Source organism: Pelecanus crispus, chromosome 1 (assembly GCF_030463565.1).
Source record: "Pelecanus crispus isolate bPelCri1 chromosome 1, bPelCri1.pri, whole genome shotgun sequence".
Lineage (NCBI taxonomy): Eukaryota > Metazoa > Chordata > Aves > Pelecaniformes > Pelecanidae > Pelecanus > Pelecanus crispus.
Genome location: NC_134643.1, coordinates 62,239,759 through 62,264,896, shown reverse-complemented (window position 1 = coordinate 62,264,896; position 25,138 = coordinate 62,239,759). Strand labels below are relative to the sequence as shown.

The 25,138-nt window shown below is 37.9% G+C and overlaps 1 protein-coding gene across 1 annotated transcript in view; it reads left to right on the top strand.

The window, feature by feature from the left end:
* Positions 1 to 25,138, top strand: part of POLR3B (RNA polymerase III subunit B) — an 82,850-nt gene that overhangs the window by 40,302 nt on the left and 17,410 nt on the right. The window contains exons 18-23 of the mRNA XM_075706215.1: positions 142 to 240; positions 3,819 to 3,946; positions 10,939 to 11,148; positions 13,029 to 13,187; positions 14,632 to 14,749; positions 16,411 to 16,553. Coding sequence (XP_075562330.1) covers positions 142 to 240; positions 3,819 to 3,946; positions 10,939 to 11,148; positions 13,029 to 13,187; positions 14,632 to 14,749; positions 16,411 to 16,553 — 857 coding nt within the window. The remainder of the gene's footprint in view (positions 1 to 141; positions 241 to 3,818; positions 3,947 to 10,938; positions 11,149 to 13,028; positions 13,188 to 14,631; positions 14,750 to 16,410; positions 16,554 to 25,138) is intronic.

Sequence of the window (25,138 nt, the reverse complement as noted above, 5' to 3'; positions counted from 1 at the left end):
AGGCACAGAACTTTTCATGTAAAAGTATTTCTCTAGTTTAACTTCTACACATTACATTCCTTCAATATATGTATTATGTAGTTTTATTTCTGCAGAAATATCAGACAGTACTTCTAGCGTAATTTTTTAATTTAACTGTAGGAATTTTGAAGACTTCTTGCACGAAGGCCTTGTTGAATATTTGGATGTGAATGAAGAAAATGACTGTAACATTGCACTGTATGAACATACAATTAATAAGTAAGTATGCATTCAGACTAAACACTGGTGCAGGAAAAACTTTCATAGGGTGACTCTCTGAAATGCAAGCATATTAATAATGCTACTGTTTTCACACATAAACACTGCTCCCTTGCTAATGGTTGAAACAAATCCAGATGAAAGCTAAAGAAAGGAATGTTTACACACATCCTAAATTATCCATGGGATAGTTAGAAAAAATGGTTTAGCTTTTGGGTTTTGGGAGATCTGTTCCTGCTTCTAACTCTCAAAAATATTACATACTTACAGGTATATCCTTTGTTTTTCTGGATGTGCCTTTTTTTATTCTGTCATTGGGCTACTCATCATAAGTAATTTTATACAACAGGAATCCAGAAGGCAAATGGTTCCACGTGTTAAATGATGATCTTAGCATGTCATGATTGTGATTTGGAAAAATACCTCTCTTACAGCTGTAGACAGCCACCTTACACTAAATGTCTGAAGTATTGGAATGAGACCTTCCCTTTGACTTTTGGATGTATAATAGGCCCTGATAAAAATGCCTGTATCATTCTGTGTATTCTTTACCACATATGTTAAACCCATTCCTGGTATGTGTTTTTCATTTAGAAAGATTTCCAGATTTATTGTGTTTTCTACATACATGAAGGACCTGGTGCTTTTTTTTTCCTCTGTCTTGTGACCATTATTAAAGAGCCCACATTAAAGGAAGGATTCTTTTAAATTTTTAAGTCCTCCTATCTTCTTACTTTTTTTTAATGTTTCTCTGTCAATATCCTGTCAACTGAAGGCTGCATATAAGATGTTATCTCCATGAAATGTTTGATCAGTAGATTTATGCAGAAAATGCATTTTCTAAATGTTCTGTCCTGGTCAAGTACTCATGGAAGCCAGTAGAAATACATCATTGATTTCAGTGGAGCTGGATGAGACCTTCGGTTATCTTTAACCTTTGCCAGATGAAATGCATTAACTCTGCTAATTAAATTGTATTGCTCCTGCCCAGGCTTTTGAAGACGTTACCACTTTAAAAAATTACTCTTGCATGCTCTTGGCTGGCTTCTGTATACATGAGCAATGAAGAGCACACATAATTGCTGTCATTTGTGCCAAAATTAAGTAACTTCCACAAAGCACCAGAGCTGAAAAGTTTGTTACAGGACACCTGACTCAGCGAGGAAGATTAATGGGAGCGTATCACATGAAATCACTGCTTAGTCAAAAATAGGAGGAGACAGTGAACTTCCAATGGGCTAATGTGAGGAAATGACTCCACGGTAACTGCCAAAAAGTTTGGGAGATTCTTGTGTTGTCCATCAACTTGTTTTGAGTTTAGCTTCAACGCTTGTAGCTAGTAGTGGCGTAAGTATCTGAGCTTGCACTGTATGAGTGCATTGCTCCTTGTGTTTAGTAAAGATATTCCCTACATCCTGAATAGTTGATTTGTGTACTCCCTTCCCCCAGCTGATCATCTTGCATTTTAAATGGTACAACCATGTTGGTACAACTTGTTCTGGTAATACAACTGATACAATCCACTATTGTGAAGTATCCCATTAACGTTCCTGCTTTTGTAATGTAGGCTTTTTTTAGCTACAGTATCCTCTCTTTACCTTTCCAATCCAATTAGGAGTTTTTTCTTTGGAGGATTTGACTCTATTTAATACATTCAATTTCTTCCTTACCCATTTGTAACTCTGATTTCCAAACTCACGAGGTTGCCTTCCTTTCTTGGGCCCATTTCTGGCAGTGACATTTTGACTTGCAGAAATTGAACTGCTCTGTAAAGTTTGAAGGTCTCTCATTAGCACTGTGGAGTACTTCATAAGATACTAGGATGTGTATATGTTGCATCTTCTTTGGTTGAAATAGGATTGACCTCAATAGAAAAATACTTGTGTTGAATATCCTATATGAAAATGTACATGTAGTTCCATGCACTAGTACCTTCTGAAGAAATTTGCTAACTTCACTATCAGTAAGTCTTAAGCCTCTTGTTTTATTGTTTGAGAAGTGTCAGTAGTTCTGTGAAGTTCTACAGAATGGGGGAGCAGTCTGCTTTAAGTTTGCTACTGAGTCTTGAGACCATTTTGCGATTGCTTGACTGCAACTTGGATTCTACCATTCATATTTTCTTAAGACAGGCTTCAATTAACATAGCTGCTCTTTATCAAGTGGAGAAAAATAGTGGCTATCCTCTGGCCAGCAGGTGATTTTTAGGTTGCTCAGGCATATTTGTGATTTATAAAGATTTCTGGGACTGATAGATAATTTCACTAGGCTTGCTCCTCAGGGTTTCCAGTTTTTTTTTCAGGCTTCAGATTTCATTTTTTCCAGTAGTACATACATTGTTTATGTAAGTTCGTGCTGGTCCTTGTCTTCAGTCTGTATGTACTTGTGTGTAATTCCTAAGCCTTTTTGAGCTCGTGATGCTGTGTCATCTTTTGAGTGTTGTCATAATAAAGATTTTTCCAGTCACTTCCTTTGCAAGGTCTTAAAGTTTAGTAATCAAATTAATTTGTTTAACAACTTTAAAAAAAAGTCTTCCAAAAGACTTCTAAGAGAAGTCAAACATTAAAGATGGGATTTTCTGAATGCAGTGGGTTTAGGTGTGTGGGAGAAGCAATGTATGCATAAACCCAAGCTCTGTGTAGTAACTCTAGAACATTGTGAAAGATATGCTTTGGATAGGTTTAGTTATCTTTATTTCAGAATTCCCCATTTCCTAGTTACTTATCTTGATTTTACAAAGCAGATCTGCTCCAGCCAAGCTTTATTGTACACTCCGTCCTTAGTTATTAGTCACTCCACTTGCATCCCAATGCACGCTATGATTTAATTGTCTTTATTGAGCATGGACTTTCTCCTCTGAAGCTTATACCAGGTAGAACAAATTTTGTTCTCTCAGTCTTTACCCCTTGTCCCTGTCTTTTTACTTCTCATAAGTACTTTTAACACCACAATCACTTCCAAAGTATCTGCAGAGCTTTTCAAATAGGTTTTTATTACACCATATCACCCATGGCACTGCATCTGGTTTGGACACAGATGTTTTCCCTCTAACTGATATTATATAATTTGGATAACTTGGAAAACTAAAATGACACTTTTATTTTTTTCAATACCTGAATCTGTCTTGCTCTTCCTTACTCTATCTCCCCAGCTGATTTCTAGATCTCTGAGATTGGTAATTTGATGCAGAGGACTCTCATTACATGAGAAGACATTCCTTAAGGCATTTTGGGTCTTACTCTATAAACTGATGTTTTATTGTCTTACTGAGCTCCCTCCAGTTGTCATTATCTGGAGGCTTTTTCTCCATGATGGAAATTCATAAACCCTCATTTATTTCTCCTTCATTTCTTTTCATGTGGAAACACTTAAAGCCAAAATTAAGTTGTTTTTTTAAAAAAAAAAAAAAACAGACATAGAAAATAAAAATCTCATAGTGAATCCATATTTTGAGGTCCTACTGACTTACATTTTCCTGAACAGAATTGAATTGAAGTATTATGAGATGCTACTAAATTAAATAAATTCTAGTTAATATGTTTGTTCACAAGGCTGCTATAATTGATACTCTTTCTTTTAAGAGATACAACACATTTGGAGATCGAGCCTTTCACGCTTCTTGGTGTCTGTGCTGGGCTGATTCCATATCCTCACCACAACCAGTCCCCAAGAAACACTTATCAGTGTGCCATGGGGAAACAAGCAATGGGTAAGACTTTTTTTATTCCTTTTTGTAGTGTTATGTAGTTTTTGAAACTAGGTAGCACAAGTGGCAAAGCAGAGAAATTCTTTCTTTCCTAGTTCACATAAAAGCTTTGCTAGGAAGAGGAAAAGAGCACTTCTTCAGCTCTGAGGAAAAAAGAATTTACCTCTGAAAGTTGGAAAAATTAAAAGGAAAAAAAATACCAGTCAGTTTTACTTAATGGAGACCATATCTGTAGGTCTTAATACCTAAAAGAAAAATTGGAGAAACTGGGAACTATTGCTTTTCTGTTGGATTTTTTTTGATAATCGTCATGACTTTCAAGTTTTCAGCATAGCTGCAGGATTGGCAGAGTGGTTTTTTTTTCCTCTTTATGCTGAAATGTGCTGTGGGTTTCCAGACAAAAAGACTTAAAAGGTATTCTCACAAAGAGAGACAGAGCATGGAGAGAGGAGAATTTCCCTGAATAGTTGAGTAGGTGCCCTCAAAATATATAAATAAATAGTTACATTGACATTAGAAAATAAGAGGAATCAAAATGTGAAAGAGAGTGCTTAGTTACTTGAACACTTCCTGAAGCCATAGTTTAGATTTTGGGCTTTTTCTGTTTTGGATGAAGAGGGCAAGTAACGGCTTCTCAGCAAAACGACTGAAACAAAATTAATTTCCTCATCACTTAATAATTATTTTTACAAATGTGATAGCTGGTCATTAAAAAACAACCATTTTGTGAGTTTGCTGTTGTGGGCAATTAACACTAGGTAAGTTCTAATCCTTCCTTTAATACACAGCTGAACTAGCATTAAATCCAAGTCATATGGCCTGTGATCAAGCCAGAGTGAGTCCCAAGAAGAACCTGACCAGTAGTACATCAGTTCAGACAGTTGTATTCAGGCGTGCTGTACGTGCCAGTTTTATGTCTTGTATTGATGACTTGCTCGCAAGCTGAGAGCTACAGTAGAACAACTCTGTGTCATGAAAAAACTACCACTTCTGTTAGGTTTACTAAACCATTTGTTTTGTGCTGTCTGTTCGAAACTGAAACACTGCACCTTTTGTGAGACTTCTCCAGCAGAATTAATAGCAAAGTAACTGCCTGGTGCTGAACTGTCATGTTCAGAGCATCAACATAGCAGAAAATAGCAACAGATGCATGACCTCCCTTTAAATTTTAAAAAAAAAGGAAAAAAAAAAAAAGAGGAGCAATGCAATCTTTTTCCTTACAGTTCTCCCCCATGCCATTATCTTTCCCCCACCCCCAAGTCTCTATTTTATGACTATTAGTCTCAGAAGGTTTGGTTAGTTACCACACACAGTTAAGCAGGATCAGTATGTACAGAAAGCCAATTCAGTATCTGTGGAGTTCTTTTGTAGTTTTCTGTGTGAAGGTTTTTTTCCCGTTTTGTTTTGAGTGTCATTTGCAATTCATTGTCTGTGTTTTCTGAGGTTGGTGTATTCAGCTGCTTTGACCCTAGGTCTTGCACATTTAGCTCCTTGGATACAATCCTCTGACGTTCCTGCTGACGCTAGGAACACAAAAGCCATTGAATATCTTCAGCAATAAAAAAAGCCTTTGTTTCGGTTTGTTATGACAAAACACCTGACTCAAAGAATAAGCAGCTAGATAAAAGTATATTTTAAAAGTTGGCACATGACCTGAGCTATATTTTGCTCTGCCTGAAGTATCTGCAAACACCTGAAGCTTTTTGTAATAACTGCTTAAAAAAAAGCCCCTGTAAGTGGCAATATGTAGGGGCAGAAAAGATTTTTCTCTATGCTTATTGATCAAATGAGACCTAGAGGATATTTCTGAAACAATACACATACTTTTTTCTGTTTGTATTTATGAAGAGATGTGATGTAGTGCTCCAAACCTCCACCTTTAAGTAACCATCCACTCTTCTTGCTTGCTTTCCCCACCCTGAAATTGCAGAGCAGCTCCTGGCCCAACGCTGCCATGTGGAAAGTCTCATGTCCAAGTCCACTGTGTCACTCCCTCGGCTGTCAAATCCTGGGGGCATCGAGGGAGCCCCAGGACTCGGACTGGGAAAGGAGAGCCTTGTGCTACTCAACACTGACCCCCGCTGACCACATCACAGGGCTGTGCCAGCAGCTTTGGACAGTCCTTGCTCTTTTTTTAAGTAACAACAAGCTAGGGAAAGGTGTGAAGGCACAAGTAAATGGAGGGTGGACATCAGAGCTTGCAATGGGGTCTGTAATCCAGTATCCCTGACAAGTGTTAGGTATTAAAATATTAATGTTTCTGCAGGATAACATTAAATCTCCTGAAAAATACCTCTCTTTCATGGGCAGAATGAGTAATCTTGTTGGAGAACTAGGGCTGTGCTTAGTGAGCAAACTGGATTTCAGTGAAATGAAATTGAAATGAAATCCCTTTGTTTTGGCATAGATAATTTACCGTATGTTGCAGGTTGAACTGTAAGACTGAGGGGAAGTTATGATTAGGTGGCAAATACAACAGCAGCTGCAAGGACCTCAGTTGAACGTTGACATTTCAGTGCAAAGTTAACAGTTGTAGCTTAAAATCTGAGAAGTATTTGAGAGTATACAAGAGTCTGGACTGTTTGCGTTCCATATGTTGCTAAAATAATGTTTAGGAGGATCAGAGGCTCCTACAATTAGAGAAATAATCTTAAATGGAGCTTTTCACTTCCATTAAGATGTAGAAAATCAGTCAGTTTTACACACTGTACCTCTGTGACTGTGAAGCATTGTATAAAAGCCTAATGTAAGAAATGAAAACATACACATCTTCCTGCCAGTAATCCACCATATTGCACATGCACATGCGCATCTGTGAAAGTGGCAGTGTGGGTACACAAAGCAAGCTGTACGCTCTCACAGCCCAACTGTGCACTGCAGTTTCAACCCAAACGTCATAATGCAAGTCTTGAGTAAGGAAAGGAGGGTTTGGGTGTTATTTATTACTTTAGCCTGTGAAAGAGCAGAAAGTATTTGAAGGGAGGGTGGTAGGTGGGCGAGAGCTTTGTGCAGAGGTTTATGCTGAAGCAATTTCTTTGATATTACAAAAAACCCTCTAACTGCATATCATGTACATTCTGCTTTGCTTCTGTGAAATAGCAAAGCCCTTTATATACTGGTTTGCCTTGTGCTATAACTAGCTGAACGTGTTAAAATTGAGCTGAGAAGACAAGTGTGCTTCAAGGAACCGAGTTCTGGGGGTTGTTGGGTTTTGACAGTTGTGAAAGGCTTGTTAGTGGGCCGAGAGCTAAAGTGCTCCCAAATTTTGTACAGCTAGCCTATTGGCAGAGAATCGAAACAAACATCAAAGCAAAACCGGCTGCTGCTGGTCATCACAGCTGGACCTGGGTGCTTTGTGGCCAGGGCTCAGCTCTGCCACTGCTCTTTGAGGAGCAGCGTTTGTGCTCTCGACACGGTCTGGTTTTGCCAGCTCTTCTCTCCCTGGTAGCAGGCACAGAAGTGCTGAGACAGAAGTGAGCCAGACTACTTCCCCCAGTTTACCCATAATCTTTTTAACTGACTTCTTAATCTTTCTATGGTGAAAAGAGTATTTCAAATGCTGAACATCCAGATCACTTAGCACATGTACTGTGAAAATCTCTCCCAGCTGAGTTGGAACCCTCTCCACAACGTTCGGTGCAGCATTTAAAAACTATTCCTTTCTCTGTTGGTTTGTGCTCATATAAGAGGACAGATAGTAGAAAATCCATGGTGAAATCAGGGGAAATACAGAAGTACGGCAATTCTTTTCTTGGCATGTGCAATAATAGCCCTTTTGGCTCATATCTTAAGTAGATTGATTTCTGTATCCTTGTTAATTTTGATTGTACAGTTTAATGTTGCTGTACGTAATACACCAGAGAATTGGATAAATGCTTATTTTAGCTGGCTGTTTGTGCTGGTGAGTTCTCAAAACTTTCTGCATCAGAATAAAAATATCCCATTTATGCTAAATATCAATAGATAGCATTTTTATAGTGATTACTTCACACTGAAGAATGATCAAATGATACTTTAAAAGAAAAAAAAACCAAGCTTGTCAGGAAATGGAAAAAAGGAAAGAATGCACACGTGCATTCACAATATACCAAGCGCTGAGAAAAGCAAGAAAATGATCTTTGTTGTATCCAGGTCAACCTTGTGTGTTTTGCTTTAAACAGGGCTAATTACCAATGAAAAAAATTGGTTCTTGCTGTTGGGATAATTATAAATGTGGGTCATTGTGAACAGGGTTTGTTGTGGTGAACTTTAATTATACTTTACTTTTGCTTGGCTGTTTGGCTGAAGCAAACAAGGGCTCTGTTCTTTCAGAGAGAAAACAGAAATAAAGCTAGTGACTTCCTTCATTTCAACGCCCACACAGAGGTCTCGTCCCAACACACCAGTCTTCAGAAGAAGAGAGCTGCTTCTTAATTTTAAATAAGCAGATTGTGGTTTAAGGCTGTGCTTTGTTAGACCAGTCTAGAGAAGGCATTATTTGTATAACCGTTAAATCATAGCGATTAGGACAAATATTGCTGATGTATGGCATGCTTTTTGGCTAATTTATTTCATTTGTGCTCTTGAATCATTCTCTAACCAGTTTCTTTCCAGCTAGGATATCCATCATTGATATATATGTTTTCCATTTGATATGATACAGCATTCAACTCCTGAAGAATTGCCTGAATACAGTTTATTACTGCAGCTCAGTAATGTCAGTCACTCATGGCTCCTGGTCTGATACAAACAGTAACAGTTCCGTTAGGCTTATCTGAACCTCTGATAAAAATGCCAACTTTGAAATATGTGAAGTGTCTGAGAGAGAAATAATGTGCACTACCTGAAATATGTAAAAGTGTCATCTGTAATTGTTGATGTATAGGGGACTTTCTTGGATTGTTACTGGGGTATAAATGACCAGTTTAGCTATAATCAGGTGCTTCAGACTTCATCCCATCTTAGCATCCCTAACCAGTGAACTATAGCAGGTACAGCACATAGGCATCTCAGAGGAGAAAAAAATTGCAAGTATTTCAAAAGTGAAAGTTGGTGTGACTTACTCAGGAGAAGATTCCTCTCAACAACAGGAAAATGTACCTGTCCATGAAACTTTTAAGATGAGCTCTACAGCAGACAACCTATACTGAAACCACACAGATTATTCATTCTAGGTACAGAGGGAAAAAATGGTCTAAAACTCTTAAGTTTTTAATTTGGAAGTAGATTTTCCTAGCTGTATAGTGGGAAAACCATTTTTTTAATCAAAAGTACAATGAAAACGATGACTAATACTTAGGCTAAGATAATATCAGAGGTAATAGGGCCTTCAGGTGGTGGGCCTTGCGGGGGGTGACTGGGAAGGTCTTCAGTGTTGATGAATCCAGGCCCTACCAGCTTGGTTCTTACTGGAGCCAGAAAATACTGCTTAGGGATGATTAATTTCCTTCTCCAAGAAAAAGACAGAAAAGCAACTACTTAAAAGCAAGAGACAAGTAAAGCTTGACAACTCTACCAAATCTTCCTTGCTGTTTGAAAATGCTGTGCCCGTGGCTTCAAATCCACTTTCTAGAGCAAAGGAAAGTCCAGATGTGCAAGAGCTGGTTATAACAGTTTATTTTCAGACAGTGTCTGTTGAGCTATCTCCCCATTCTCGTCCTTGGAAAGGGTAGACCTGTGGTGGTTTAGGCGAGAGAGCGTAGTGCCAAGGACAGGGATAGATCTCTGGAAATGCCTATGGTGCTGCCTGTTTTTAGATATTTGATTTTCTAGACATTTTATTTAAAAGCAGGCATTTGGAAATTGCAAGTAGATGCATATAAAACGTGAAGCTGGCCTCCCCTAAGAGCAGATTTGTGTTCAGCTTACTATATTCTGGCTATGTGAAGTCTTCATTATACACTGGCTGCTTTGACCTTTCCTTGAAAGCAGCCAGCCTCTGAAATTGCAGGAGAAAATGGAAAAGTTTTGAAAGACTTACCTCCTAAGCACAAGTACTACAGAATATTTAGCACTTAAAACTTTAAAACCTTAACTTTTCAGACTGTAATTTCTTAATTGGTTAGAGACATAGCATAGTCCTTGTACAGCAAACTCTAATAACATACGATTGCCTTAACTTTTGTTCTGCTACACAACGGTTTATGTTTCCCTGCTGGGTGTTAATTATTTTTTCCTCAGATTTCAGAAGACACTTTGGCAGTCTGATGGGACAGGGCCAAAAATTTCAGTCTCAAGCTGGGAGGTCTATACAAAGGATTGAATTCTGAACCGTAAATTTAAAATTAATTTCATGTAAAAAGACAAATATATTGTGAGTGAACTTCTACTGTAGTCTTTCTAGCAATGACACCTCTAATTTCAGAAAGTAAATCAGTCTTGGCTGCTGTTAACTATATGCTTTGTTCGTGCTTTGTGACACTGTAACACAGGCTGCTGTTGAACTAATTATTGCCCAGAAAAGGAAGGAAATATGATGTGGAAGACACAGAGCTTGATCCACAGTTCCTCTTGAACTCAATGGGAGTCTTTCTATTGATTCTTAGGAAATTTTGGATCAGGTCTATGGAACACAAGTTCAGCTCTCCAAAAAAAACCTATGGCTATTAGAACAATAAAATCAAACTTCATACTTGCAGTTTTATTCAGTGCCATGATTAAAAAAGAAATCTTATTTGCATTCAGTCATATAAGACCTGACTTTGATTTCTTTTGTTGTTGTTCTTTTTGTCTTGATATTTAGGTTTTCCCTGTTTAAGAAAAAAGAAATAATTCTTTTTGGACACTTAATTTAAGATGCCACTTACATCTTTATTTAAATATAGTAATGTAAAGTTGTTTTGGTGTGGTCTCTTTTATGATTTTTTTTTCCCTTCTTTTCTTGAAGAATTTCTATTATTAGATGAAATTCCTCAGTCTGTGGTTTTAGTTAATTTGCATTTTGGTAATTTTTTAGCCAAAACATTTCTAGGAAACTTGCTAATGTTCACACACTTTTGTTTTTCTTTTACATACAGGTACTATTGGATACAATCAAAGAAACAGGATAGATACTCTTATGTATCTTCTAGCCTATCCGCAAAAGCCAATGGTAAAAACAAAAACAATTGAACTGATAGATTTTGAGAAACTGCCTGCTGGACAGAATGCCACAGTCGCTGTGATGAGCTACAGCGGTTACGATATCGAAGATGCTCTTGTCTTAAACAAGGCCTCTTTGGACAGAGGTAAGAATCATCAATTCTTTCCCATTTCTCTAGTGTATCTTCTTATACATGTCTTAATAAACTTGTCTCATGTGTTATCCTATAATAACTCTCATTGCAGTTATGAACAGTACATCTCCAATTAAGAAATTGAATTCCAAAACTTTGAATGCTTTTGTTTTCTGCATGAATAGTGATTGTAATTCCATGCTTGCAATAGCGCAGTGAAGTTGCCAACATGTGAATAAACTTCTAAGTATGGATATTATAAGAAAAAATGGCTAACTTTTGACTTCAAATAAAAAAGTGTGATTGGTCCCGTTTTGAAAATATTTAGTCTACAAAAAATGTAAGGTATTAGATAATCTGTTCTGTTGGGCTTGCTTTTTAGATGGTTACCTGAACATTTGTTCATTACTAACAGAGGGGTCTCATTATTTTCGCCAGTAACAAAAGCAATACATGAAATTAGACTTCTGAATGTATTTGGGAAAGGAATGGAATGCGTGGTAGTTTGTGTCATTGTGAACTTGATGCTCTGAGGGAGCAATAGCAGTATTGCCTACTTTCTGAGAGAAACTAGTAGTAATAATTTAGTGTTTATTAGCAAAATAATTTAGTGTTTATTCAGAGATAAACTAATGACCCACTTCCTTTAAAACAAACAAACAAAAAATCTATGCAGTGCAGTGTATTTTAAGCAAAAGTACATAAGCACAAAATAGAAGGTAACTAAGTGAAACCTGTGTTTGTGCCGGGCTGGCCTGTCTTGCTCTCTCCACAATTCTTCAGTGCTTTGTGTTCATGCTGCTGGGGGTTGGAGGAGAGTTGCCTGAAAACTTAGTCTCTCTTCTCTCTCTTTTCTAAATAAATTCCCCTGAGAGAAGACATAGTGCAGTGTGATCAAATTGGTTTTAGTTTCGGGTGGCCAAAATCAGATTCTTCCATGACTTTATTCCCCCTCACACTCCCTTCCTCCTAGTTGCTAGGCAGCAATAATAGTATTGCTAGACATGTATCTTTGGCATTAATGTCTGCCGCATTTAATTTATGCCTCCTTTTCTAAAACAACAACAGGCATGATTTAAAACTGAATGTTTTCTTTTCTGGTAGACTGGTAACATTTACAGGGAGAGCTGTGGTGCTTGTCAGGAGTTACTTGACATAATCTATAGATATAGATCTACTGTATGTGGCCGCAACCATCTTTCAAATGAACTAAAATAACGTAGGATTATTAGAAAGCCTTGCTCTTGGCTGTCTGTAGTTCTAAATGTGACGAAAGTGTTTAGTATTGTGACTAGTTGCTGTACTTGTGACTAGTTGCTGTACTTGGAGAGAAATTCCAGAGATGCTAATTTTCTCATGTAAAACCCAAAACAAACCTATTTCATAACAATATATGTAATTCAGAATTCTTTCAGCTGGGAAAAAAGTGAGTAATGGGGTGATTATATGAAACACTCAATCAGTACTTGCCTGGTAGGCTAGCTTGTGTCAACCACAAACATAAGTTCAGGTTTCTTAGAGCTCCTGGAAGGATTCTCATCCTGTTACAGTCTCTTCTCCTATGTTATATCTCCCTGTGGACCACCAAAGGTAAGAGAAATGATGTGTGCTTGTGTGTGCAGAGGTGTAGAAGGGGATTAGCACAACTTCAGAACTGGACCATAGTCCAAGGTCTTAAAAAAAGTAGCATGCATGATCTGATTTTTAAGTTGTGAGCTACTAGGTATGCATGTACAATGTTAGGCATATGGAAGACAATGAATAATCTAACTAATAAAAAAAGAATTTATATTCTGTAGCTCAGCAAGTGGTTCAGCATTCTTGTTTTATTCTGAAATGTGTTATAAAGAATCTTTGAACTCCTAGGCAGATGAGTTTGTGTTACATTTTAGGTTTTGGAAGGTGTCTTGTATATAAGAATGCCAAGTGTACACTGAAGCGTTACACAAACCAGACATTTGATAAAGTTATGGGTCCGATGTTGGATGCAGCTACCCGTAAACCAATCTGGCGCCATGAAATTTTAGATGCTGATGGTATCTGCTCTCCAGGTATGGTAAACTACATGTTCAGTCATGGGATGTTCATAATCTGAGGTAGAAATTGATGTTCTGATAATAGGTCTTGTGCACCTTGTTTTATACTTAGTGTAATTAATTTTTTTTCTTTAAGGTGACAGTATTGTAATGGAAAATTTTAAAAAGTTAGTTTCTGAAAGCAGCGTGGTACCAGTCACTGGGGTTTTTTTTGTGCATGAGAAAATGGAGCTTTATGTTTAAGTAGAAGAGTGAGTCTTTAACAGTGTGAATCTATTGAAGCACTAGAACTTGTATTCTTCTTATCTCTCCAAACTGTCAAACTTTTAATACTGTAGTTTTTTACTGTTTGTCTCTCCTATGTTCTGTCATTGTTGTTTTTTAAGGATAGATTCCTTATTATTTTGATTTTGTACATCAAAACCTCCTAACCTGCTGTCAGTTAATGCAATTGTTTGAGGAAGTAAAACCTTCTGGTTTTAACACTTTAGAAATATGTTCAGAGAGAGATAAGAAAATAAATACAACTACATTTAGTTATGAGGATAGGTGTATAACTTTCCAATGGAAATAAATTTGAGAAAGAATCCTCCCATACTGTCATCCTTCAATTAGGAAAAAGCTTAATAGATCTGCTGAGATCTAATAAGAAAGGTGCTGTAAAAGGCACTAAACTTAATTCCATTATAGCAACACAAATGGGTCACTTTTGCTGTTTAGCACATCACAATGGAGCTTTCAAAGTTAATTAAAAAAAAGGCAAGAATCTTCTGAAGAATTAGGATAGATAGGACTGGGGTGGACTCCAGACTGAGGCTGTTCTCAGTGTGTAGGTAAAAACTTCTTCGAAATAGTTCATTTGGACAGAAAAGAGACACAGGCTGAAGTTCAGCGTAATTTTGTGGAGGAGGTGGGAGGCAGGGACTTGATGTGCATTAGTATCATTGGGCATGCTGCTGATCTGGTTTGCTGTGTGAAGGGCAGGATAAGGGAATGGAGGGGAAAATAGCAGATGCATGAGACCAGAAGCCATAGGAAAAAGTAATTGCAAGAAGAGGCTGAAATTAGCCTTGCACGACTCATTGTGGAAATGATGTGATGTATCGAATTTAAGTGTGAATTTCTAAAATTTGTCAGTTACAGTGTTGCTTGTTAATTTTCTCCTTACTTACAGCAGGTGACTTCAGATGCTTTTGTGTATTCTTTAGACCCAGGGTATGTTGAATAGCTATTCTTACAGTGCACCCAACATGCAAGGTATTCTGTTTTGGTTTACAAAAGAAAGTTAGTTTAATGATTCCCTTACCGTGCAATATTTAATAAAATAACATGGCCTACTTCCTGGACATGTTCCTTCCAGTTTGTCTTCCAGCTTGCCTTTGTCTTAAAGCTTAAAATGTATTTCTAACATAGGTAGCCAGATATGTTTTCATGGTGCTTTTTTTCTTGTTCTCTGAAGGTGAAAAAGTAGAAAATAAGCAAGTCCTTGTGAACAAGTCTATGCCAACTGTGACCCAGACGCCTCTGGAAGGAAGTAGTGCACCTCAGCAGCCACAGTACAAAGATGTGCCAGTAACGTATGTTGCATCATAACTTTATCCTTGGGGAGGGTACATGGAGGAAAGGTATCTGAGAAAAATATTCAGTTCTAGAAAAGTCAAAAGCATAAAATTCCTCTGCAAATTAGACCTAGTTCTTAGGTCTTGATTTTTCACAGGGTTTTTCAGAGCCTAGGTTATTTTCAGAAGTGCCTAGCCATTTAATCACTAATAAGTTAGATTCTGACACCTGAAAGGCTGGAATTGCAAAGAGAGGGAGGAACCTGCCTGAAGATGTATGTATAGAGAGGAATCACTGAGTAGGTCCCCAGGAGAAACTGAGGAGAGAGCTAAGACAGTGGTAGAGGGGAGAGGAGTCAGTCATAGATGAATTGATGGAGCAACAGGAGAAAAGCAGGATGAGTGGGAGGGCAGAGAACATGTGTACTTAGTGAGGGGGCACATCTCCTCCATACTGGCTCCCACAGAAAATGGCCAGTACCAACTGGTGCTCAACCAGGCAGAGGGCCAGGAGATGGAGGCCTTCCTATCTCAGAGGCTGACAGTCAGCTCATTCTGGCCCCTCCAATCTGACGGCCTTTACCAAGGCACCAGTGAATGGGAAAGGACAGTCAATAAGAGTTTTTCCCATCCTGTCCTTAAAGAACAGGAGAGGGCTTCCGAGGTGTGAGATGAAAATTTTCCATTAAATGTAAAAATAAATAAATAAATAATGGAGGTTTTTTCACTGTTTTGTCAGGAATAGCCTTGACAGTTTGGTAAATTAGCAGAGAGCAAGGCAAGCAATTGGTGCCCAGATCAAAAAGGCAGAATTAGCTTTGCTGCACTTCTGTGTGTTTCATAACTAATAGAAAGGTCTAGGCTTACTCCTACAAGATATTAATAAAGAAATGAGGCAACAGTGTAATTATCAAGAGGAAAGAAGTAGTCCTGCCAGGTAAAGACATGGATCTGAGTTTAGACGTCATAGTTTGACCATCTCAGCTACCTGAACAAGACAAAATAATCTCATAACTAAGGTATTAAAATCTGCTCTACCCTCATTCTGCAATATATAGAAAAAACCTGACACCAGAATAATTTCCTTTTCCTTCCTGCTGTGTCATGCCTACCTTTTTCTCTTTTTCTTTATTTTTTCCCCTTCTCCTTCCAAAATCTCCACATCTCATACTCTAGAGTTCATCTCTTTCTGTACCTCATGCTATGTTCTGCCTTTGGTTCATTTCCACACCTGTACCTGATGCATAGTTTCAATTGGGATATTATGCCTTAATTTTGTTCTTAAATTCTGATGGTGTGTTCCTTAAGCTGCATTCTTCAACTATAACTCTCTGTTTGGCTTTTGTTCATTTAACTGAAGATCCAGAAATTTGCAATACACTAGGAAGCTTTTTTCCATCAAGAAGAGCCCACGTGACAAAAAAATATACCTTGTTCTTTACAAGGTCAGCTTAATTCTCCCTTTGTTTCTGTTGTATCTCTTAAGCTTTTTCTTTTCCAGAAACATACCGTACTCTGGAGCTTTTTTTATATATATATAATCTTTGCTCCATTGGCCTCCCATATATAAGTTCCATGAAAACTACAGTTTAGCCAGAAGCTTATCAATACACAGATACATGTTTGTAACTTATGTTTGGTTCATAGATATAAAACTCAAGTTTTGTTTCTTGTACTAGCTACAAAGGTGCGACTGATTCTTATATTGAAAAAGTAATGATTTCGTCAAATGCAGAGGATGCTTTCTTGATCAAAATGTTGTTGAGGCAAACTAGACGTCCAGAAATAGGAGATAAATTTAGCAGTCGTCATGGGCAGAAAGGTAAGCTACACATTTAATAAAAATAAATGCATGTTGGGTATGCCTACTATACATACATAATATCAGCATGCACTTTTCCAGTGATTGGTTTGGATCTTTTATGAATGCAGCAGTAGGAGACCATATCCTTTCTTTTGGTTAAATTCACCTAATTTAGCAATGATGTTTGTGGAACTGAGGAGAGGAATTGGCAAACACAACCCTGTGTTGACTTACAAATCTGGAAAATACAGTAGTTGCCCATTTTAAGCAAGAACAGGGTTTTCAGTTTTGTTTGGGTTCCCCTCCTCCTCCCACCCACCCCCACCCAGTGTGAATTTGGGTTCAGGTGATAGGTTTGTCCATGGGTTATCAAGAGAGAGACTGGAGGAAAACGTGAAAGGGCCTATTCTGAATGGACTGAAAAGACCAGAGATTGAATGGGATGTCTGCAAGTCATCTGTGCAGACATACTGCTCTAAAAACGAGACTGCAGATGGATAGCTCAGAGCCATGGTGTAAAAGGGAAGCAAATCAGGAATGCAACTAGGAGTGCACCAGCAGAGACCAGAAAGAAGGGGAAAATGTTTTTAAAAATACACCTGAGACATGATCTGGGGCACATCTGGATCTTCAAACTGAGAGTTGAAGATGGGTACCTACTAGGAAGCTGCTTGGTGGCATGTAGCTCTCTAGTGTTAATGTTGTAAGAAAGATGAAAATTGGGAGCCTGTTTCCATATCTGTTGGAAAAAGCAGTGGACTCTGTTTGACCTTAATGGCAAAAAAAAGGTGACTCAGAACATCCTCTCTGAATCTCAAAGGGCTGGGAGTTGTGGGAGGGGTGTTAAGAAAGAAGTAACTGAAAACGGTCTGACTGTAACTGACTTAAAAGCATGTTTTGATCCCATTGGTCCCAATGTGGGACGGGTTTTGACATATTTTCATCTATCTGTACACTTGGAAAATCTAGATTTTTAGTACTTTCAGCATGACCTTCTGCCTTACTGTATGTGCTGTGCTAAACCTATTACCCGAATGTTGTAATCTTGTTACATTTTTAGGTCTTATTTTGGTTTGAGAACATTGCTTGGTCTTTTGGCAGATGTGGGGAGGCAAAGAGGTTGATATTACCAAATCCTTTCCATCGCAGCACATACACTCCTTTCCTGTTACTGGGCAAATGTGACACTGTCTCAATTCCTTGCTTTGATTTCTGAGGAACTGGAACCACAGCACTGAGTATAAAGCACGCCAGCCTCTTACATCTGGTAACACAAGGATCTGCTAGGTCTGTGTGGAGGGCAGAGGGAGGGAACTGAGGAAATAACGGAGGACACTTTAGATTGGAAACATTAACTGGCCTTTCGTGAGCAGTGTTCTCCTTGTCAGAAGACATATGGAAGAGAGAGTGCTTTTTGTTAGGAGGAGCACCCTGAAATTGTCCCTTTCAGCAGTCTGTGACATGGTCCCACTCCACTCCCAGCATCATGTTAGGTTTGACCTTGTTGTGCTGATTCACATCCTGTATTCTTGGAGCAGAACCAGAGAACTCTGTGGGCAAATATGCCCTGGAGTCAGGCAGCAGAGAGCTGATACTTGCACAATATCCATACATAGATTTGAGCCAGTGAAAAGAGACGAAACTGCCACAAATGTCACCAGTACACAGGCAGTATCCAGCTCTAGAGCTCTCTTAAATGAAGCTTAAACAGAATCATCTCCAGCACATTCAGTGCCTGTGTGATTGCAAGAGGTATGGAGAACAGTTGCTTACAGACGGACCCCAGGCACAAGTAAAAAGTCATTTTGATAATGCTGCGTGCCACTACTTACTTCTTTACTCACATGTGTAGCCTGAAGTCAAACTGGAGGTTATTTATGGCTTTCTGGGGCTATGGAAGTACATAGGCATCAGTGGCAATGAGGTGGCCAGGTGTAACTGAAGTGAAAGACTGCATCCCTGTCGTTAGATGCAGGACTAGCCACAGTAATCCTCATTTCTGTAGTCTCCAGGTTTGGTAATCAGGACATCCACCTAGAGCAAACCTATCAATCAAAAGAGGTGAAATGGGTACAAAGGCAGTAGTTGATCATAATGTCAGCTGTTACCAGATGTTGTCTCAACTTCTTTGTGTTTCTATGGAGTACAGTCAACGCAGGCTTTCTCAGTACATCCAGCTCTATCCAAGATCACCCTGACTTCCACAGCATCTTTCCATAGACTGGTTCTTGAAACTCTGTATTCTGAAGAAATCCTTCCATTGTTTCTGCTGTCATTAAGAAACAGAAGCTCTTCTGATAAGCACTGAAACATTTTTCCTGATTGTATTTTCAAGATGGCTTTTGATCTAAAAATAGGAAGTGATTCTCACCAAGTCCCCAAGTGATTTGGAAACCAGTACCTATTGAAGGCTTCAAAAACATAAAGAAGCAGCAGTACATTCTTCATTTTCCTTTTAAAATCCAGTCTAGTTCTTGCACTACAGCCATATAGCATAGTTTCAGTAAGTGAGAGGGAAGATCATTAGCTTCAGAGGCAAACAGTAAGAGTTGAGCAGTTGGAATGATTCAACTGCCCCATTCCTTCCTTCTCTCCAGGAAAATTTTGTGTAGAGCTCTTTTAAATAATTTTTTTAATCTTATACACAATGAAGATGTGCAGTACTTCTAAGCCTATGACCACTTTAGAACAAAGCCCATTTCTTCATGTGTTTTGAGCTTCGTCTAATTAATCCTTTCTCCTTATAAGTGGCATGTAGCATTTAAGCTGCAAGTTATTATATAACAATACAATCAGTACTGTGCAAGACAAATTTTCTTACTATAATTAAAAAATAAAAGCCTATAAATTATATTAAAGAAGCTGCTTGGTTAATCGTGATAAATATTTATGGGCATTTGCATGAAAAATTTAAGCAGGTAAGATTTTTCTCCTAGTTTGGGCTATTGATGTACACTTATTGAAACAGTTAGTTGAACAGGATTTAAATGGAACTGATTTTCATACCTCTCCAAAAATCAAGGAAAGGGGTGTTCCACAAATCTAGAACGGTCAGAGGAGAAAAGGTGGAAGTGGAAGAATGACAGAAGGAAACAGAATTGTGTCAGGCAGGCTGCAATATGTCTTGAGGGAGCAGAGAGCCTTCCATACCACTAAATGCACATAAAGCATCTCACAGTCTAGAGCAAGCTCATTTTAGAGGTCTTGAAGGACAGACATCTCATGAGTATTTTTGCTACTCATCAAACTCATCACCGTCAAGTGCAGAAACAACTAATAAGGACTGTATTGCAGTCTGGTGGTATTTTCTTTAATATCTCAGAAGCCATAGAAAGTTAGTAATATTTTTTTTTTCCCCAAAGTAAAATACCTGTGAAATCCCATGGTAATGAAAACCAACATCCTAAATGCTGTAGGGAACTTTGAGGGCACCCATAATTATGCCTGGCATTCCATCAGGTTAGAATGACTGATCTCCCATGTATCTGTGCTTTGGACCTACAATAGTAATAAGCCAAACCCATCAATTATTCAGAATAGCAAATGTCCCTTTCAGCTTGGTTTTGGAGATATCAGTGGGAACATTGCAACTGTTGTGTTACAGAGTTTGCAGGCATGTGCTTGTTAGCTGTCCAGTACATCGATCTGTAGTAATCTCTTGTGATTATATTCTAAATTATTATTACATTCTACTAGGATACATATCCTTCCTGGTAGTAGATCTCTCAGTTTACTGGCTTGTAGTACATTATGGGAAAAGATGTTACAATAAATGGGAGAAAGGAGAGATGTGCTTAGTGGAGAAGATATATGTGTTAGATACCAAGAAAAAAATACTGACAAGAACAGTGGAGTTTACTGTTTTGCAACTTCAGTATACAGTGAAGAACCAGATACTGACATGAATCTGAGACTACAGGCAATGATAGAACTGGAGAAAAGGCATGAAAAGGAAAGGGAAAATCTCCTTTGCTAGCTGTTTAAAAATACAGCTAGTATCATCTTCTGACATCAAATTGGGGAAGGATCAGTCATAACAGAGGAATACAGACAACTGTGAAACAGAAATCGTAACACTAACAGTTTAACATTCTCCATTGAGAGAATTTTTAATTAGCGCTGAATTTGTTCTCTCATCTTTGTCTGAATGCAGGCGATTACCACTTCAAGTTTAATTTGTGAATGTTAGCTTTAAGCCTATCACAGGGCCATTTAAACCTATGATAAGCTTAAACTAACAAGTACCTTGATTCAGTGAGAAGGAGAGAAAGCATGTTTCTCTCCTTTCTGCATTGTCAGTCCTTTCTGTGAAGTATTTTTCTTTTCTAGAAGGAATGCATGAAGTTGAGATTTGATTTCACAGAATTGTAGTTTAAAAATAATTAAATATGTGCAAAATAAGAGATTGCACAAACCACATTTCTCAAGTTTTTTTCATGGGCTTTTTCTGGTATTTCAAATTGATTTGTATTCCAAAGCTATACTTTGTCACTGGGGCAGAAAGAAGCGGAGTAACAAAATTGGAAAGTGTCTGGGATATGACAGATGAAATCTCACAAACCAGCTTTACCCTTTTGTTACGGAAGAGCCTTTCGTTAAGTATGTAGGCAGATTTTGTAGGCCTCTCTAATAATATAGATCTATGCTGCTGCCTCTGTATTTACCATCTTCTTTGTGTCCTCTCACGTGTCAACACTGTATTGGCAAGGGTCACCACTTCTGGCCTGTCCACTACACCCTCTTTTCATTCAAGTCCATGTTTTAAGTACACTTCTTCCAAACTGCCTGTAAAAGCTAGCCTTTCCTTCAAGACTTGTCAACAAAGAAGTGTATGAGGAGGAGAAAAAACCCAAATGAGGCCATCACATTGTGTTGGGAAGTGCACCAGCAAATATTTTGCTCTGTCTCAATATTCATCTTCAAACTGGATGTTGCAGTAAGATCTTTGGGAGTGGGACTGTCGCTTTAGTCTATAAGCCCTTAAGCTTCTAACGTCTCACAAAAAGACATATACCTACCAGGGAGGACTTATCTTGAGCTGTAGGACATTGTTTTAACTATATTGCATCGTATTTTTTCCAGAAGGATAAAGAAACTTTTTTGGTTAATTATTTTGTTTTTTAATCTTGCGTTCTTCAAGCAAAGTCACTTTTCAAAAAACAGAAGGCTAAAGGATTGTTAAGCTAAAGAAGCTTCATCTGAGTTCCATACAAACTAAATTATTATATTTCCAGATTTCCTCTTGCTTTGCTTCAAGTCACAATGAGGAAAAAGTTGGGCTCCTTTGATGTGAAAAAAAGCAATATATCACTTCTCTGAAAGAACATTTCTCAGTCTCTCATGTGAAAAAGGATTAACACCTCCAACAAAGGTCCTGTAGATCACAGAACTAAGCAGCAATACTGAACAGTATTCCTGAGGAGTGGAAAAACTGTATTTAAGCAAGAGATTGTTTGAACTGGCAAACAGAAGCTTTTTAATAGCTGAAGATCTAAGATAAAGGATTAAACTTTTCTGGAGTATCTGCACTTAAACAACTCTAAAGACAAGGAAGCGAGTTTAAATTCATGAAAGATGGTCTTTGTTTTCCTAAATGAACCATGTTCTTCAGTGTCAAAACAAAATCCATTCACAGCATTGTCAACTACATAAACTTCATGACAATACCGTGTATCTACCGAAGTCTGACCTTGCTTGCTTTTTAAAATTTCTACTAGTTTGAGCGTCTGCCTTCTGCTTGCCTAACTTCATAGTTGAGAACAACTTAACTTTCTCCTTTTAATGGGCACTTGTACAGTACATATAAGCAGAGCATGTAAAGTAAGACATTAGTTTTAAATAGTTACATGTGTCATATTCCCCCATGTTACAAGTCAGACTTAGTACTTCATCTCTAATAAAACATCAGTGGGTTTCTAGGAATTAAATGGTTGAAGTGGCATTAAAAAGAATTTGCTGTTATCAACTGCAGGAATGTGGGATGATTAGTAGTTATTAGGTATCAGGAAAAGTAGGAATTTCTTCCCTTATTTTTATCTTCAGAAGTTGAATATGAGAAAATGAGATGTCAGAATGCCATTAAAACTTCTCATACCATTTTTTCTATTTATTTTTAACAAAACGGCTACTTAGCTTGCTGTCTTAAGAAGAAAATTACAGCATTTTTTATCTCAAGCAGCAAACAGGTAACCTTCTGACCTTTTCAGTAAATCCTCAACTGAACCTCTGAAATTAGGGTGATTTAGCATTTTATGGCACAGAATAAAAATCTCTAATTCTGTTTCCAAATAGTGTATCCTGAACACACATTTTATTAAGCTCTTGACTCATTCAGCCATGTGTATTTTGTAAAGTTCCTATGGTTATTGTTTTACAATAGCTGCTTCCAGAAGCATTGTAAGGGTTTCAATTAATCAGCTCTTTGTGTGCTTCAGACTATGCAAATTTATCACATCAGACCATTCAGCAGCTCATGGGAAAGCAGTGTACAAACTGTATTGTCTTCTAGCACCTCCTCTCATTTAGAGTGATGTTTTTAATAAGAAAACTAATCAAGTTTACTTATGCATTATTTATCTGTTAATTTTAATTCTGTTCTTTACCTCTTATGTCAAATGGGATGTAGCAAGTGATATGATAGATCAGTGAATGATTCAATATTGAACAAAGCTTATGTGATGCAGCACTTTTTTTCTTCTGGACTTGTTTTATGCCTAGTTAGCCAACACGGTATGTAATTAGAGAGTTTTGAAGCAGATGTACATTTTTATTTAACCTTACTAATTTTTGCAAATCTCTTTGTCACTTGTCTGCAATATACAGCACTGTGTTACAGCTACAACTCCTCTTAAGCATGTGACATAGTCTTATTTCTCAGGAGTATTTCCAAATTCTGGCAAATCTGATAAATCTAAAATAGATGCCTTTCAAGTTAGTTTTAGCTCTTTTACCACCGTGTCATTAGAATAAGTAAACAAGCACATTAGTAATGCGCTTCTTTTTATCTTGCTGATAGAAACTGGTATTACTGCTGCTTCTATTCACTTAGTCTCCTTTGCTCTCTAATGTCCCTCCTGCTGGTAGTAATTAGTTTTCTATATTAGGTTGTTTTGACTTATTTGATGATTTTTTTTTTTTTCATTTGGCATGTGTGTGTATAGAAGGCATCTTATCGTAGCCGGCGAAAAACTTTCCCATACTGTTGTGTTTTGTCCCTGCCCCCTCCCTGCCGCCCCCCTTCCCCCTCGCTGCTGAACTGCTGTTTTACAAGTCTGCGTATGTTCGTGTTTGTCAGCAAACTGTAAGAGCAACCACATAAAAGATAGCAAATCTGGAAACTTGAATTCCTCCTGATTAGAAAAAGAAACTCTTAAAGGACAAAAGTACAGGGGTGAGGGGAACTTTGTGCTCTGTCAGGGCCTTGTGGAGGTACATGGGTGTTGAGATGCTGTCGGGATTGATGCAGATAGCGTGTGTGAGGATGGGGGCCATCATGCATAGTCAGAGGGCTGTCATTTATTGGCTGGCTTACAATGGCATTGAAAAACACTGCCTATAGCTGGTTTATACTTGCATGTTAAACCACTGTAGATGTCTGATTTAAGTTTATTCTAATTTAAACTGTTATCCTTGCAGTAAACTGCTCTGTTTATTAATCCACTTTTTTTTTTTTTGAGGGGGGTATCTTAAAAGAATTTTTTAGCATTTTCACTAATTTTTCATCTAAGCTGACATTATGAAATTGATACACAAAGCTTTTTTTCTAGACTTCAATTTGGTTTTCAGTTGAAAAGAAATGAGATGTAGCAAGCTGCTGGATGCTTTCTTGCTCAAACATCCAACCCTCTTGTTAGTCCACACATTAAAAAAAAAATTTTGGTTTTGGTTTTGTCTGGAAAAATAATTGCAGCCTTTTCTGGTGGTTAATGTTTGATTCTGGTCCTAGATGAGAAGTCCATAGTGTATAGGTGAGAGCAGATTTAGGCCCATTGCAGTGTAGCCTTTAGTCTGAAATTGTATCACTAAATTTCAGATGCAGCATATAAAAATTTTGAGGGGAAGAGAAATGCATGAAACCAAATTATTTTCTATGTCCTGTGTGAATGCTGGGGAACAATTTTCATGTGATGCCTAAATCAATAACAATTAGGAACTCTTAATAACCTGTAGTAAGAGCCACAGGGCAAAGTTACCTGCTAGTTTGACTGTGTCCTATTTATGAATATTGGGTGGGGAGTAGTTGAGCAGCTCAGTTGCGAAACACAGTTTATACCTGAACAGGGCAACATTTGGAACTGGAGGCTGTCTTAATTCCAGCCTTGTCTTTTCTCTTTTGCTGTTTTATTAGCCAGTTCCGAGTGATAATTGCACTTATATGGATTAATTCACTTGATCACTTTTTTGCAGCTGCTTGGCAATGCAGAACTGCTAGGCTTGCCTTTTACTGCCCTGCTGCAAACCCTGGCTCAGTCATCAGGGCTGAAAAAGAGTAGCGAATTCAGGAGCTTACAGTACAGACCTGCAGACCTGCAAGCGTTAGTCTCTGAAGAGCTTCTGAAGGCAAGTGACTGCAAAATGAAGTCAAGTTTACGTTTTTAAATGAA